The following is a 14,305-nucleotide window of genomic DNA, read 5'->3' on the forward strand; positions in this document are numbered from 1 at the left end:
TCAGCAGGAAACTATGGGATGTCCACTGATGGGGAACAAAGTGTGACTGCCCCCAAACTTCTGAAAGCTGGATTACGCACAACCCCCCTGATACCACCACATTATATGTATATAATGAATATACCATAAAAAGGATGTCCAGAGGCTCTTTATAGAAATGGAACTGCTTTGTTATGTATTGGTGCTGGGGGAATTGCAGTTTATGTCAATTATTGTTTGATTGTAACAAAATCTCTTAAGTGGTCTAAAATAAAAATAAAAAAATCTATAAAAACAGTTTGTAGTTCTTTTGTATATTATATATTGTGTGATAACAGTTTAAAAGTAATCTCCTGTCTTTTATATCTCAAACATTTCTCTTGTTTTATTTTCCATTTGCTATAGTAACTCTACTGGGAAAAGAATATTCTAATTGTTTTTCTTAAAAAGGAGCCACATTCTGAGCAGTTCAAAGACCAGCCACAAAAATAACCTCTGGCAACTGCTATAGGTTCTACTGAGGCTTCCTGCAATTTAAATCTCCCCAGGAAAGAGTATGATCAAAACTTCCTCTTGACTGGGAGGGAGCAGGGCAGGGTGGGGCAGAAAAGAGGCTCTGGCTCTTAACCCTGTCAGTGCCAGACAGACCCAAGGGCCACAATTAGATATTAATGCATCTGAATAAGTGGACTTTCTGGTCCATAATCGCTTAGGACATTGAATGCATATGTTTGTCTTTAAGGTGCTAAAACACGCTGCTTTTGCTGCAATAAGAGACTCACGTTGATACCTGCCCTATATAGTAAAAGGTAAAGGACCCCTGACAGTTAAGTCCAGTCTTGGGGTGCTCATCTCGCTTTACTGGCCGAGGGAGCCAACGTTTGTCCGCAGACAGTTTTTCCGGGTCATGTCGCCAGCATGACTAAGCCGCTTCTGGCGAAACCAGAGCAGCACACGGAAAGCCATTTACCTTCCTGTCTACGTGCTTTCGAACTGCTAGGTTGGCAGGAGCTGGGACCGAGCAACGGGAGCTCACTTCCAATCGGCAAGCCCTAGGCTCAGTGGCTTAGACCACAGCGCCACCCGCGTCCCTATATAGTAGATTGTTGTAATCTCAGGGCCAGTGGTGACTGGTGTCCACTGGAGCTGGTAGCACTGTAGGGAGGGAGGATCCCAGTAGGTGGCGCCAGAGCCAATAACAGGCAGAGACAACTTATTCTAGTTTTGTCTCCATTCTCCTCCCTATAAGGGCAATACTGTACTAAGAAGGGGTAGAAAGCCGACATCTCATGCCAGGTTGTAAGTAAGAGAGCAGGCCAGTGGGAGCTGTCTGAGGTTCGCAGGGCAGGGCTCCACTCACCCAATCAGACTTGCCATTTGGTGTGGATAGTAAGCTTTCTGTACTTCCATTAATTCTCTGTTGTCCACCTTACGTTCTCTTCCAAAAGACTCCCTTCCCGCACTTTCCCATCCCTCAATCCGGATTTTCTTATATCGAGGATCCTCTGAAAAGGAGGGGGTATGAGAAAACCCGTAGAGAGAGAGGGAAATGCCCACCAGTATAAAGTGTGCATTAGGATGCACATGTTGGTGAAAGTAACATACAAGAATGTGTTATATTTGGGATAATTGAAGTGCAAAAATGTATATATTAGGCAAAATCACATACAAATGTACACTTTATGCTGGTGATTTTTAAAATGAGGATATGTGTTTGTTTATATGTTTGGGGGTTGTTGTTGTTCAAAAATTAAACTTATGTGGAAATGTGGAGAACTGAACCTAAGAATAGAAAATATTAGAAACTGACAGGGGACTGGGGCCACGCCAGCACTAGAAGTCGCTTCTACGCACTTCCGGACATGCGTAGAAGCGACTTCCGATGCCGCTGTGCCCATTCCCAAAATGTCCGCAGCGCCAGAAGTCACTTCCACGCATGTCCGGAAGTGCGTAGAAGCGACTTCGGGTGCCGTGGCGCTGCTGATCCCGGATTTTTCAATCCAGAACTTGGCACCTATGACCCTGCAGTGCCTGGAAACGGACAGACAGGCAGGTCATGTATCCATAGTGGTGACCAGAGGAGAATGACTTCTGGGAGGAGTGCAGAGAGTTGAAACACCGTGGTACACCTGCAGCAGCACAACCAGATACCTTCATCTGCCCCAGCTGCAACAAAACATGTCTCGCCTGTATTGGTCTCTACAGCTACAGCAGATGGTGCAATCTTCTAACAGTTGGACTTCGCCCTTAAAGGCACACTCCTCCATTGTCTCCTGAGACGGACGAATGCCAACAACAAGGCCATTTATTTATTTATTTGATCAAACCAGCCTTTTACCATGGGGCTCTCAGGACAGGTTACAACAACCATACGATTAAAAACCACAGAGAAAGTCCTTTCCCGGGCTGCCATTCCTTGAACTTCTGAGGGTGGTGGACTACCATGAGGGGCCCCTCTGCCGATATTAAAAATCAAGAGGGTCTGTATGGATGGAGGTGGATGTCCAGATATTTAGGGCCCAAGTTGTTCAGGGCAGCAAAGTTTGCCATGGCACCTGTGGACACACATATGCCCCAAAAGGCCTTTCCTTCTATCCACAAAGTCCCCTCTCCCTACTCATCCCATGTGCTGAAATTAAGCTTGAAAGAAGTGTTATACACTATAGCAGGGGTCGGCAACCTAAGGCGCATGGGCCACAAGTGGCCATGGGGGTCGTATAACTGGCCCATGGACCCCGCCGCCCGCTCAGTCGGCTCCCGTGCTAAACCGCGCTAAAGCTCCTGCAGCCAATGGGAAGCTGCGCACGCATGCCTCCTCCACGCCAGAAGGAGTGCCGGAAATAGTGCTTGCGCATGCATGCGTGTGCATGCGCGCGCACACTCCGGCCCACTGCGACGTCTGCGGGACCGTGAACTGGCCCAAGCCACAAAAACTTTGCCGATCCCTGTACTATAACCTATACACTACGCTGAAGTGTGAGCTTGGTTGTAGGGAATGTCATGCCCACAGCAGTATCTCCAATTTGCAAATGTCCCCACAACCCTCAAAATATTTGATTTAGGGGTGTGAGAGTGTGTAAACACACACACACACACACACACACACACACACACACACACACACACACACAACTGTTGTTTATCCCTGACAGAGCTGCAGTTCCCAGCACCTTTAACAAACTAGTCTGCAGGCTTCATAGTGGGAACCATGTCCTTTACACATGTTTTGAATGTGGAATCGACCATCAGTATACTTCACCAGCTTCTTACAGACACAACAAGTCAGTTTTACACTTGTTGCAGGTGCAGCACATGCAAAAATGGCACACACCCAAGTCCTCCTCGCTTTTTGGATTTCTGAAAACAAAAGTGATTAATGCAACACAGAGGGATGTGTGAGAAGCAGAAGGGTTAATGATGTTGGCAGAAATGCAGGAAGGCTCTGAGGGCCAATACTGTAAAGACTGTGGCATCGAAGGGGTCAATAGCATCATGCCTGGGGCAGCTCAGTTCAGAAAGGGTTAAGGCAGGGGAGGGAGGGAGCTTGTTTGTGTCTTCCTGCCCTGCTCATATTTACCAGCCAGCCTGCTGCTGCGGCTGCTGAGCTCACTTTGCTGGTCTGTCTGCCCATCTTTTGCTGGAGATGGCAAAGCAGCGTTGACATGTCTTTGGCCAGGATAGCAAGGTGAGTGCCTCTTTGGGTATAACCCTACCTGTTTCTAGAGGCTCCCTGCCTCCAAAGCCAGCGAGGTTGGGTCATAGGAAGCAGCCTTATACCGAGTCAGGCCATTTGCTCATCAGGATTTTCTAGGCTGCCTTTCTATGCAGCATTTCAGACAGGGTATCTTTCTAGATTTACCTGGTGATGCCACGGGGATTGAACTTGGGACCTTCTGCATTCAAAGAGGATACTTTTTTAGAACGGTGGTGGTGTCCGATTAGCTGCTCAGGTGGGGGGGGGGTGCTTTATGAACTTGGATGAACTGAGGATCTTCCTGCTCTAGGAAATCTCCCCAAAGGAATCTTGTGCTGTATGAATTTGGATGGCATGTAGATTTTTGAGCTCTATGAAACCCCCCCCCCCCAAAAAAACCAGGAGTCTTGTGTACTGTAAATAAATACTAACAAATGCATCGTTGTAGCATAACTTTTGGTAGACACAATGGAGAGGTTCGAACAACGGGTTTTTATGAGTACGAGGTGAACACCTTCTTGTTTTCTCAGATCTTTTAATTTCATTTACAGAGCAATCCTATGCAATGAGTTCCATAGGGCTTACTCCTAGGAAAGCGTGTGTGTATAGGCTTTCAGCCGCAATCTATTTGATCTTTGCTGATGGTTGCATTGTATGGATCTTTTAGGTTGGTGTTGCTCTTGTAGATTCTGCTATTCTTGGTGTATTTTTGCCCACTTTTAACATTTTTATATATTTTGAAAATAACATGCCCTATAAATTCAACTGAAGGGCAGGAGGCAGATCCCTGCGATCAATCAATAAAGACCAGTGCACAAACTTCAGGAAAACAGTTTATATGCATGTGACAAAATGGGATTTAGTGTACAGAAGCACTGGACACAATAAACTTGTTGTGTGCCACCCTCTGGAAATGGGCTATAGCACAGTGGTAGAATATTGTCAGGTCCCCAGGAAATGGGCTATAGCACAGTGGTAGAATATTGTAAGGTCCCCAGGCAGAGCTGGGAGAGAATCCTGCCTGAAACACTGGAAAGCTGCTGCCAGTCAGTGCAGACATTGCTGAGCACTCGATATAAGGCAGCTTTCTATTTTGCTTAATGCCTTGAGACCCCATTTTCATTTTTGTCCTTACAGGCAGAACTCGACAGACCACCCATCTGCTTTGCTAGCAGGTATTTCCTGTGGTGAGCAACCCAGAATGCGACTCTTGGAGTTCTTCTCTCTTCTCAGTCTGCTGCACGTAGGTATCCCATTTGGCCAGGGCTGCCCTGTAGTTAAAACCCGCCTTTGGCGGGTGTGTCGCAGGGAGGAGGGAGGCTGCTTGCCCCAGGCGTGCTTATTTATAGCTGTGGATTCAAGAGGCAAAAAGTTCAGCCGTAATTGGGGGGGTCTTGTTCTGTAGCCTGGAGAGGATGTCCTAGGGAGAAAGCTGGCTGACCTTTGCAAGGTTTAGAAGGAGGTGGATGTCCTCCTCTTGGGGTCAGCCTACAGAGTGCGTGGCAGCAAGGAATCGGGTTTTTTGCATTGCCACAGAGTAAAAAAATGATGGGCGGCTGCAGCCAGTCCTGGCTCTCTGAGGGCTCCTCTAAATTGTTGGGTGTGCAAAGACTGTGCGTTGGTCAGCATACACTGATCTACACACATAAAACAAATTCATGCACAGGCGTCTTCCAAAAACCCATCCCAACCCCATGCTTGTATTCTGCAGCATGTTATGGACACAATAATAAGGCTACAATTTCATGCATGGTTTAGTGATCGATTCCTCTTCCCAGGAAACTCTGGGGGTTGTATCTGTGAGAGGGGAATAGCCCCTCCCCCCCACAAAAAACAACAACTCTCAACATCCTTACCAAACTACAGTTCCCAGCATTCTTTGGGGGGAAGCCATGATGGTTTAAAGTGGCATGATACTGCTTTAAATATATTGTAGAATGGCCCAGTATTGAAAGGAAGACTTGGTGTTCCTATATAGCACTTTTATTAAGTGCTGGGCTAGCTCAGTCTGTAGGGCATGAGGCGCTTAATCGTGGGTTTGAGCCCCATGTTGGGCAAAATATCCCTGCATTGCAGGGGTTGGGGGCTGGACGACTCTTGTGGTCCTTTCCAACTCTACAGTTGATTCTATGCTTAAGGCATAAACTATCTTGGCAATCCTTCCTCAAACCCTATAAGCCAATCTAGTATTATTATTCCCCTGGGGTTGAAGGGAAGCACATGATGAAAGATGGTGGCCTACCTAAGGCTATCCATACCGGAGTTTTTTGCAGTTTGAAAAAGTGACAGGAAATGCTTTGGCAGTGTGAGGTGAGTGGATTATTAACAAGGAGACATGAAAACATCCCACAGCCAGGAGGAATGATCAATAAATACGTTGTCTGGAAGGTGCCAGCTCAGAAGGGTGGGAATGACTAGGAGTTGGGGCGCAGGAGACGCAGTCTGCCCAGCATCTGACACTCTGCCTGGTGCAAGGCTGGCTCTACAGGAGACCCAGTATAAGGAAAGGGGCATCCCTTGAGGGGCTGTACAAAGGAATCCGGGCCTTTTCCAGGATGTGCAATTTCTATCTTTGTACTGATAACCAGATATACTAGATGTCCCTTTTATTCAACATTCATGATGATATTGGGGCAGCCATATGCAATCCTGCTTTTAATATTCTTTGCTCCTGCCAAAGTTACACTGCTTCACTTCCAATCAGCACATCTTCTGTGGCTTAAATAATACACCCCCAATAAAACTTCGGTCTGGAGAGGCCCTTAGTGCTGCTTTTTGCCCAAAACCATGGGCAAATACCAGACAAAAGTAAAAAGTTGCACAGGGCAAAGAGGAAGGGAGAGGCAGTGGGTAGCAGACAGCTCAGGAAACAGCTGGTCTTTTCGCTACAAGGGATGGAGCAATGGGGACCCTCTGCAGCTTCCTCTCCTCTTGCAATAGGGCTGGGAAGCTACAGGAAAGCTGACATGGCTGATTGCATAAGGATTAACATTGGACTCACATTTGGGGTGACTCAAGGAGCCAGACAGTTGCTCAAGCCACTTGCAGAAGCTGTGTTTGAAGACCTGTCTGTTATGGCATTCCCGAAGGATAATAGCTTTCACTGGGTAGGTGTTAGGTGACCCTATTCATTCTCATATATAACAATGAGAGGTTTTACTACTATTATGTATAATTTTCCCTAAATAAGATAAACTAGTAATGCACGGTTTGGTGACAGAATAAATGTTCTCCGTATATAAAGCTTCTCCTTTGAAACCCGCCCCTTCCCCCAATATCTGCATTTAAGGAATCTTGAATAGCATGGATGACGAAAAGCCCTGGCCTAATTCCCTAGGGAGCTACATTTGAGAACTGCATCCAGAGGAATTTCAGACCATTGGTTCATCTACCTCAGTATTGTTTGTTGGTCTTTGAGGTCGATCGGTCTCTGGAGTAGGATTCTTGCTTTGGGTTCAGGAGGGCCCTGGGTTCGGTTCCTAGACAAGCCCATGCAGTCAGGAGAAAGAGCCAGGCTGGATCTACACTGACCTGCTTAACTGAGCTGGATGGACAAAGGCCTGACTCTGTGTAAGACAGCTGCCTTACGTTCTTCTTTAACTCAGACCTTTATTCAGAATGATGAGGACTAGAATCTCGCTTTATGTTTAGGGGAAGGGCCGTACCTCATTGGGAGAGTGCATGATTTGCCTGCAGGAGGTTTCACGTTCCATTCCTGGCATCTCTAGGTGAGGCTGGGAATGTCCCCTGTTCCAAAACCCTGGAGAACTGCTGCTGTCAGCACAGATAATACTCAACTAGATAGACCAAAGGTCTCAGTAAAAAGCAGCTTCCTAGGTTCCAAAAGTGCCCCCCCCAGCCCCGCTATTTACATCACACATTACAGTGGTACCTCTGGTTAAGAACTTAATTCGTTCTGGAGGTCTGTTCTTAACCTGAAACTGTTCTTAACCTGAGGTACTGCTTTAGCTAACAGGGCCTCCTGCTGCCGCTGCGCCGCCGGAGCACGATTTCTGTTCTCATCCTGAAGCAAAGTTCTTAACCTGAGGTACTATTTCTGGGTTAGCGGAGTCTGTAACCTGAGGCGTTTGTAACCTGAAACGTTTGTAACCCGAGGTACCACTGTATTTGCAAAAACAAGTGGCCAAGTGTGGCTTTTTAAATTTGTTTCTGAGAACTCTTTAAATCTATTTAGATTAACGTAGCAAGGAAATACTCATTGCATTTCCCAGAGACAAATGGCTTTGGGCTACTTAGCATGTGCCAGATATTTGGTGTGAATCCCATTTATCCTTCTGTTCTCAGGACCCCCTGTGTATGGTGTAGTGGCTGTTGCTGAACCATTTGTGTCTCTACTAATAGAAAAGTAACCACCTGTGATTCCTACTGGGTGGGAGGAGTGAAAGAGGGGGAGGCATTTACCACCTCTGAACTACTGGTAAGTGCCAGGACCTGGTTAAGGCCTGCTGAGATCCCAGCTATATCAAATTATATTAATAGTCCACACAACAACAAAGATGTGCATTATTCCAACAAGAAGGACCATGAGAATGAGACAAAAATTTATATTTGCATATATACTGGTTCTTAAGTGAGGTTGCAGCTAAAAACAACTCAAGGGATAGCTCAGTAGAGCATAAGACTCTTAATCTCAAGGTCATGGGTTCAAGCCCCACGTTGGGCAAGAGATTGCTGCCTTGCAAGGGGCTGGACTAGATGTCCCTTGTGGTCCCTTCCAACTCTACAATCTAGCTGCGTACACATTGTACCTTTAAAGCAGGGATCGGCAACCTAAGGCCCATGGGCCACAAGCGGCCCACAGGGGTCGTTTAACCGGCCCACGAGCCACCCCCAAACAGAGCTACCCACTTGGCATAGTTGCCAAGTTATCCCTTTTTTTAAGGGATTTTCCCTTATGCTGAATAGGCTTCCTCACGAGAAAAGGGAAAACTTGGCAGCTATGCCACTTGGTGAGTCTCTGCACTAAACCGGCGCAGCATAGCGCGGGGACTTGCTTCCATGGTACCGGAAATTGCGTCTCTGCAGATGCAGGAAATCGCGTGCACGCGTGCTCACGCACGCCCACAATCCGGCCCACGGAGGGGGCTTCGTGGCAGTGAACCGGCCCAGGCAAGGTAAGCCTTGCCGACTCTGCTTTAAAGCATGCATTCTCCCACCTCAAAGAATTCTGGGCCCTGTAGTTTACCCCTCATAGAGATGCAATTCCCAGAATTCTCTGAGGTAATCAAATCAACCTTAGCCAGTGGTTGAAGTGGGAATCAAAGGCCATTGCAGGGGGGAGGGGGAAAGGGGCCTGCTCTGAATTATGCCAGGCAGGTGTAGAGCCCAGAAGATTGCAGAGGGCAGCCCCCACCATTTCCTCCCTAGAGCTGGGAGGAGACCAGCTGAGCCTCCAATTCACCCAGAGGCCACCGTAGAGGTGGCATGAGGGGTGGAGATGCGCTGCCAAGGAGTGCTGTTGCTGCCACAATGGCAGCAGCAATGCATTCCTTGGAGGTTGGATCTGCACTTTCAGATGGCAATGAATGTAATAACATTGGGGAAGCATCATAGAACAACTAATAAAGGGGATTAGTGCATGGACATTTCAGTTGAAATCCACCACAATGCCCTATTAATGTGTTAATGACATGCTAGTGCTACACTGCTGCAGAATAAACCTGCACAGTGCGCGCACACACAATCCCCTTCAGTCTGGAAGGGCCCTAGACCCTAGGTTAGCAGTCATGAAATCTGACAAGCCAGAAAGCTTCCCATTCTGCCATGCTTAGCCAATGGATTAGTGGGTCTTACCAATGAGGTTCCACCAGTGACCTGCCATATTTCCTCCCTGCTTCTCCCCTGGACTCATCAGAATCCTCTAAGCTCTTCCCTGCTAGCCCTGAGATCAAAGGCAAGCCATCCTGTCCAAAGGCACCTCCCGAGTTTCTTGGCATTTCTTTCTGAAAAGGAAGCGGACATCAAGGTCCCGCGTAAGCCAAAACCCCTTTAGATTATTCCAAGCTGCATAGAAGTGAAGGCGAAACCATGACACTGTGGTGGCTTTTTCCAGCCTCCCGCTGTCTCCTCCTTCCTATAACTGACCGCCTGGAGCGGAGTGCAAAGATACCCCTTTTCCCTGGCAGAGTTTGCATTGTCCTGTGGATGGCTGAGACTGTAAAGATAAGATTGCTGGCTCCTTTATTTTTTCCTGCTTTGTTTCCTTTTGGAACCTCAGCACACAAAAATCAGAGCGCTTTGACAACATGCCCAGCAGAGTTTCCTTTTCCTGGTCAGGTCATTCCCACTTCAAGTGCTGCTGTCTAGAGTTCTGTCTTGGCTCTTGGCTGTACCTTCCTTGGGGCAGGTGCATTGGCCTGGTTTTCAAATATGGAGTCTTTTGATGCTAGAACACAACACTGAAATTCTTCCCCTGCTCATGCTTCCAAGACTGTGAGTCACCTCTCTAGAGGGTCAATATTGTCGCATGCCACCCCAGCCTCTGAGGGGTGCAAGATTCCTTGGCTTCCAGATACTTACCCAGGGTTAGTTTTCCTTGGAACAAGGGGTAGCATAGGAAACTCATTGCTGATAGCAATTTCCATTTAAATGGCATAAGGAATGGTAGCTCTCTGAAGGGAATAGGGGCCTCCTAATAACTCTCAGAAACCTTAACAAACTACAGTTCCTGGGATGCTTTAGTTTAGGAGAAGCTATAGCTGTTAAAGTGGTATCATAGTGCTTTAAACATACTGTGTGGATGTAGCCTGAGTCAAAACATAGCAATTCACCGAATCAGTTATAGGTCAACAGTGTATCAACGCCAACAACTGCTCACCTCATTCAACAAAAATCATTCACTGCTAGGATTATTATTGTTAGTCACCAACTGTTCCATTCTTTCTAGAGTCATTTCCTCTGACAGATCTCATTCAGAGTTTGTATTCTTTCACTAATTGACCACCTTCTCTGCTTCTAGGGCGACTGTTGACCTGTTGATAACCCACCCACTCCTCTACTCACAGAAAAGGAATTTTCCTAATCTTCACAGCGTGAAGTTTTAATGACAGGAAGTAGGAAGCAGGAAGCTGGTTACAAGTGCTGCCATAGGAGTTCAGCTGCAGATTCTGAAGAAGCCAGCCAAAACCTAGAGTGGTGAAACCACCAACTTAACCTATTGCCCAATTCAGGGCAAAGCTCTGGCCATCCCAACCTCCCAGAGATAGCTTGACATTGCAAGTCTCTTCACAACTCTCCTTCTGAAACTGAAGGTTGCTCATTATCCCACTACTGTGGACATAAAATGAGGCCTCTGTCTCCCGGAGAAGGACTTTCCCCTCTTGGGCTGCTCAACCGAGGGCCCGACTACCTCCGTAAGCAGCTAGAGGGGAGTACCGGGGGGCGGACCCCGAGTGCCGTGGAAAGGCTTGAGGCTGATAAAGCCAAATACGTCAAATCTCAACAAGTTATCAACAGTCGCCAAGAGCCAGTGCTGCTCTGCTACACCTTCCAGTCGTCTGCTTGCGGCAGAAGAGCCTTGACCCTCCACCAACAAGGCGAGTTCTCTCAGGTAGGCCAAGATGGCCTTGGGCCCAAGAAGCTGCCTCCTTCTCCTCAGTTGCCCATAGCACGGAGAGGGGGTGGCAGGCGCATGCTGAGGCCTGATTCGCTTGTCATCTACCGGCAGAAACGGGACTGTTCGGCTGTCAACAAGGAGAACGCCAAAGGCTACAGCCTAGTGAGGCGGCTGTTTCAAAGCCCGTTGAGAGATGGGCATGGTGCCTCCCCTTCCTCTAGAGGCATGTTGGGAGATGGACAGCTACAAGTCACGCAGGAAGAAACCTCCATGGTCTGGGTGCCGGCAGAAAAGGAGGAAACGAGGACCATAAATTCAGTAGGCATTCTAATGAGGACGTCCGTGAGACGTGCTTCTGAACGCAGCCTGGGACACCAGCCTAGCTCCCAGCTGGTTATGGACCAAACCTCTTCTTCCACGAGCCCAGAACCATCAGACTCCAAGAGAGAGCTGGCACCAAGTTATTCTCTCCCTCTCTCAGAGAAAGAGCGTTTTTTTAACTACTGCGGCTTGGACCAGAACCTGGTAGAGATGTTGGGAGCTGAGCGGTTCAAGCCGGGGAGTTGGGAATTGGGGTCCTCCTGTGTGGTCCTGGGGAGTGTGGGGTCAGCCAGTTCTGAGCATGACCGTCTCTCACTCAACGAAGAGGAGCTGTCTGCAGAAGAGCTGAGCGAGAAGCCACTCACGTCAGTCTCTGTCATTGAGCGAAACGCCCGTGTCATTAAATGGCTGTACAGCTGCCAGCAGGCCCTGTCTGTGGCCAAGGAGTCCACTGTGTGAATGGAAACATGGTCTCAAATGCAATTCTTACCACAGGAAAGGGAAGGCCAGGCGGCTGGGCCTCACTGTTCCTGTAACCTTGCAAGTGCCAGTCTTGTGCCTAAGTAAGGGCCCAGTTCATGCCATCTTGATGATGGCAACATTCCCAACATGGGAAGCCGAGCAGGGAGTGTCTCTCACCATGGAATTATGGCAGGTGGTGTATGATGGATGCTGTTTAAAACAGTCCTGCATTGCCTGTGAAGTAGAAAGGGATACACATGTCAGGACCAATGTGATTTTCAACTGAGGCCTAAATTATGAAGGCAAAATTTGGGGGTTCGGGACAAAGAATTTTCCTCCTCTCTTTCCCCGCTGTGAGTAGTGGTGACCAGCTTATAAAGTATACGTTCTATAGCAGGGATGGGGAACCTGTGGTTCCCCAGATATTGCTGGACTACATTTCCCATCATTCCTGACTCTTGGCTATGTGGACTGAGGTTGATAGGAGTTGGAGTTCAACGACACCTGGAGAGCCATACGTTCCCCATGCAGGAGTGTGAGTAAATCTTCCCCTCCCGCAGTTCTCAACAGCGAGCATGGTGTAGGGGGCTAGAGTGTTGGACAGGGAAGGCTTGGGTTCAAATCCTCCACATGGCCATGAACCTGCCTGGGAGACCCTGAGCCAGTCATATGCATTTTGCCTAGCCTACCTCACAGGGTTGTTATGAAGATACAACCAGAGCATCTCATGGGATAACCCCGAAGTTCTGTGGAGGGACGTGATGCAAACATGATCAACAGGAGATCATTAGTGTTACAAAGCACTTCTCAGGCTTAGCCCTTCTATGTTGTCAAGCAACAAGCTGCCAGAGAGCCACCACTGTGGCTAGTGGGGTGTATACAAGCTCCAGTCCAGACTGTGTGATTTTCATGCAGTCTGGGAGAAACGTTTTGTGGTTGCCAGGCCCTTGACTCTTACTCTACTGAGCCATTCCGTGAAATGAAAGCAGGAAGAACAGACGCAATCTTTGAACTTGCACAATCTCTAGAGCAGGCCCTCAGTACTGCACCCAATTCTGTTTCCTTCTGTGCCTTCCTTCCTCAGAGAGTCTCCAGATATTCAAAGCAAAATCCATGTTCGTATCTCTTTTCTTTTTCCTCAGAACTAGCTTTGATGGCTCAGGAAGATGGGGTTAGCTTTATGAATGGGTATTAATAGAAGCGCTCAACCTTTTTCTTAATGATCGGCCAGGAACGTAAGAAGTGTCCTGCTGGATCAGGCCAGTGGCCAAAGTAGTCCAGCATCCTGTTCTCACAGTGGCCAACCAGGCACCTCCATGGGTAGCCCACAAGCAGGGCCTGAGCACAACATCACTCTCCCCAATGGTGATTCCCAGAAACTCGTATTCAGAGGCATATTGCTTCCAACGGTCCAAAGCAGAACAAAGTCATCGTTGATCCGAAACTGATGGGTCCTCCTGAGGGCCAGCTAACATCTTATTTACAATTAAGAACTGTTACCTCTGTCCCTGAATTCTTAATAAAAGTAAAGCTTTTTGAAGAATCGCTCCATCTCGAAGGTTTCTGGCAGAAATGTCATAAATTATAGAATCAAAGAATTGCAGGGTTTGAAGGAACCCCCAAGGGTCATCTAGTCCAATCATCTCCTTCAACTATGGGTTCCTCAGCTCCAGCATCCCTCTATGAAGCTTGGGTGAAACAGTTAGGACAGCTGCTAGGTCGTCTTCGGTCAAGGGATTGGGTTCAAAAAGGCAACATCCTGCACTGCAGTTGGGGGCATCAGGCTACTATTAAGGGTTGTCGAATCTTTGGGGCCAGTGGGTGCATTTGGAATTGTGAGCAAGTGTCATGAGGGCCCATTACAGAATGGCTGCTCCTGTGAGGCGTGGCAGAACACAAAATGGCTACCCCATCTGAAAGCACAGAAAATGAAGCTAGACCACAAAATAATGGGGCAACTCCCATTAGCTGGCACTTCAGAGAGGGAAAGGTACCTATGCTGCCCACTGCCACATATGGCCACAGAGAGAAGCTCTTTGTACCTCTTCTCTTTTCATAATGGTTAGGAAGATAGACAGAGAAATGTGGGCCTGCTTCAGGGGGCGTTTTCATTGCAGGAGGGGCTGATCCAGTGCAAATAGGAACTGAGCAGGAAGAGCAAGTGGACTCTTGTGCCCTGTGGGGTTCTGAGGGGATAGTTACTGAAACCTTTTGTGGGCACCATAGGCAGTACTGGTGGGTACCTTATCATCCATGAGTATCATGCTGGTGTC

The 14,305-nt window shown here is 47.9% G+C and overlaps 1 protein-coding gene across 4 annotated transcripts; it reads left to right on the top strand.

Annotated features, from left to right (window-relative positions):
* The first annotated feature begins 3,531 nt into the window (after positions 1 to 3,531).
* Positions 3,532 to 13,575, top strand: FAM110D (family with sequence similarity 110 member D). 4 transcript variants are annotated; one of them, XM_035121022.3, is made up of 4 exons: positions 3,532 to 3,664; positions 4,811 to 4,916; positions 7,979 to 8,111; positions 10,653 to 13,575. In XM_035121022.3, the coding sequence occupies exon 4, from the start codon at positions 10,977 to 10,979 to the stop codon at positions 12,027 to 12,029; it is 1,053 nt and encodes a 350-aa protein (XP_034976913.1). In that variant the 5' UTR covers positions 3,532 to 3,664; positions 4,811 to 4,916; positions 7,979 to 8,111; positions 10,653 to 10,976; the 3' UTR covers positions 12,030 to 13,575. The 4 variants fall into 4 exon arrangements, with proteins under 4 accessions (XP_034976913.1, XP_034976914.1, XP_088528467.1 ...); XM_035121023.3 differs by lacking the exon at positions 7,979 to 8,111; XM_088672340.1 differs by lacking the exons at positions 3,532 to 3,664; positions 4,811 to 4,916 and adding an exon at positions 6,032 to 6,780.
* The last annotated feature ends 730 nt before the right edge of the window (positions 13,576 to 14,305 follow it).

The sequence above is a fragment of the Zootoca vivipara genome, chromosome 6, assembly GCF_965207765.1.
Source record: "Zootoca vivipara chromosome 6, rZooViv2.hap1.1, whole genome shotgun sequence".
In the NCBI taxonomy this organism is placed as follows: Eukaryota; Metazoa; Chordata; class Lepidosauria; order Squamata; family Lacertidae; genus Zootoca; species Zootoca vivipara.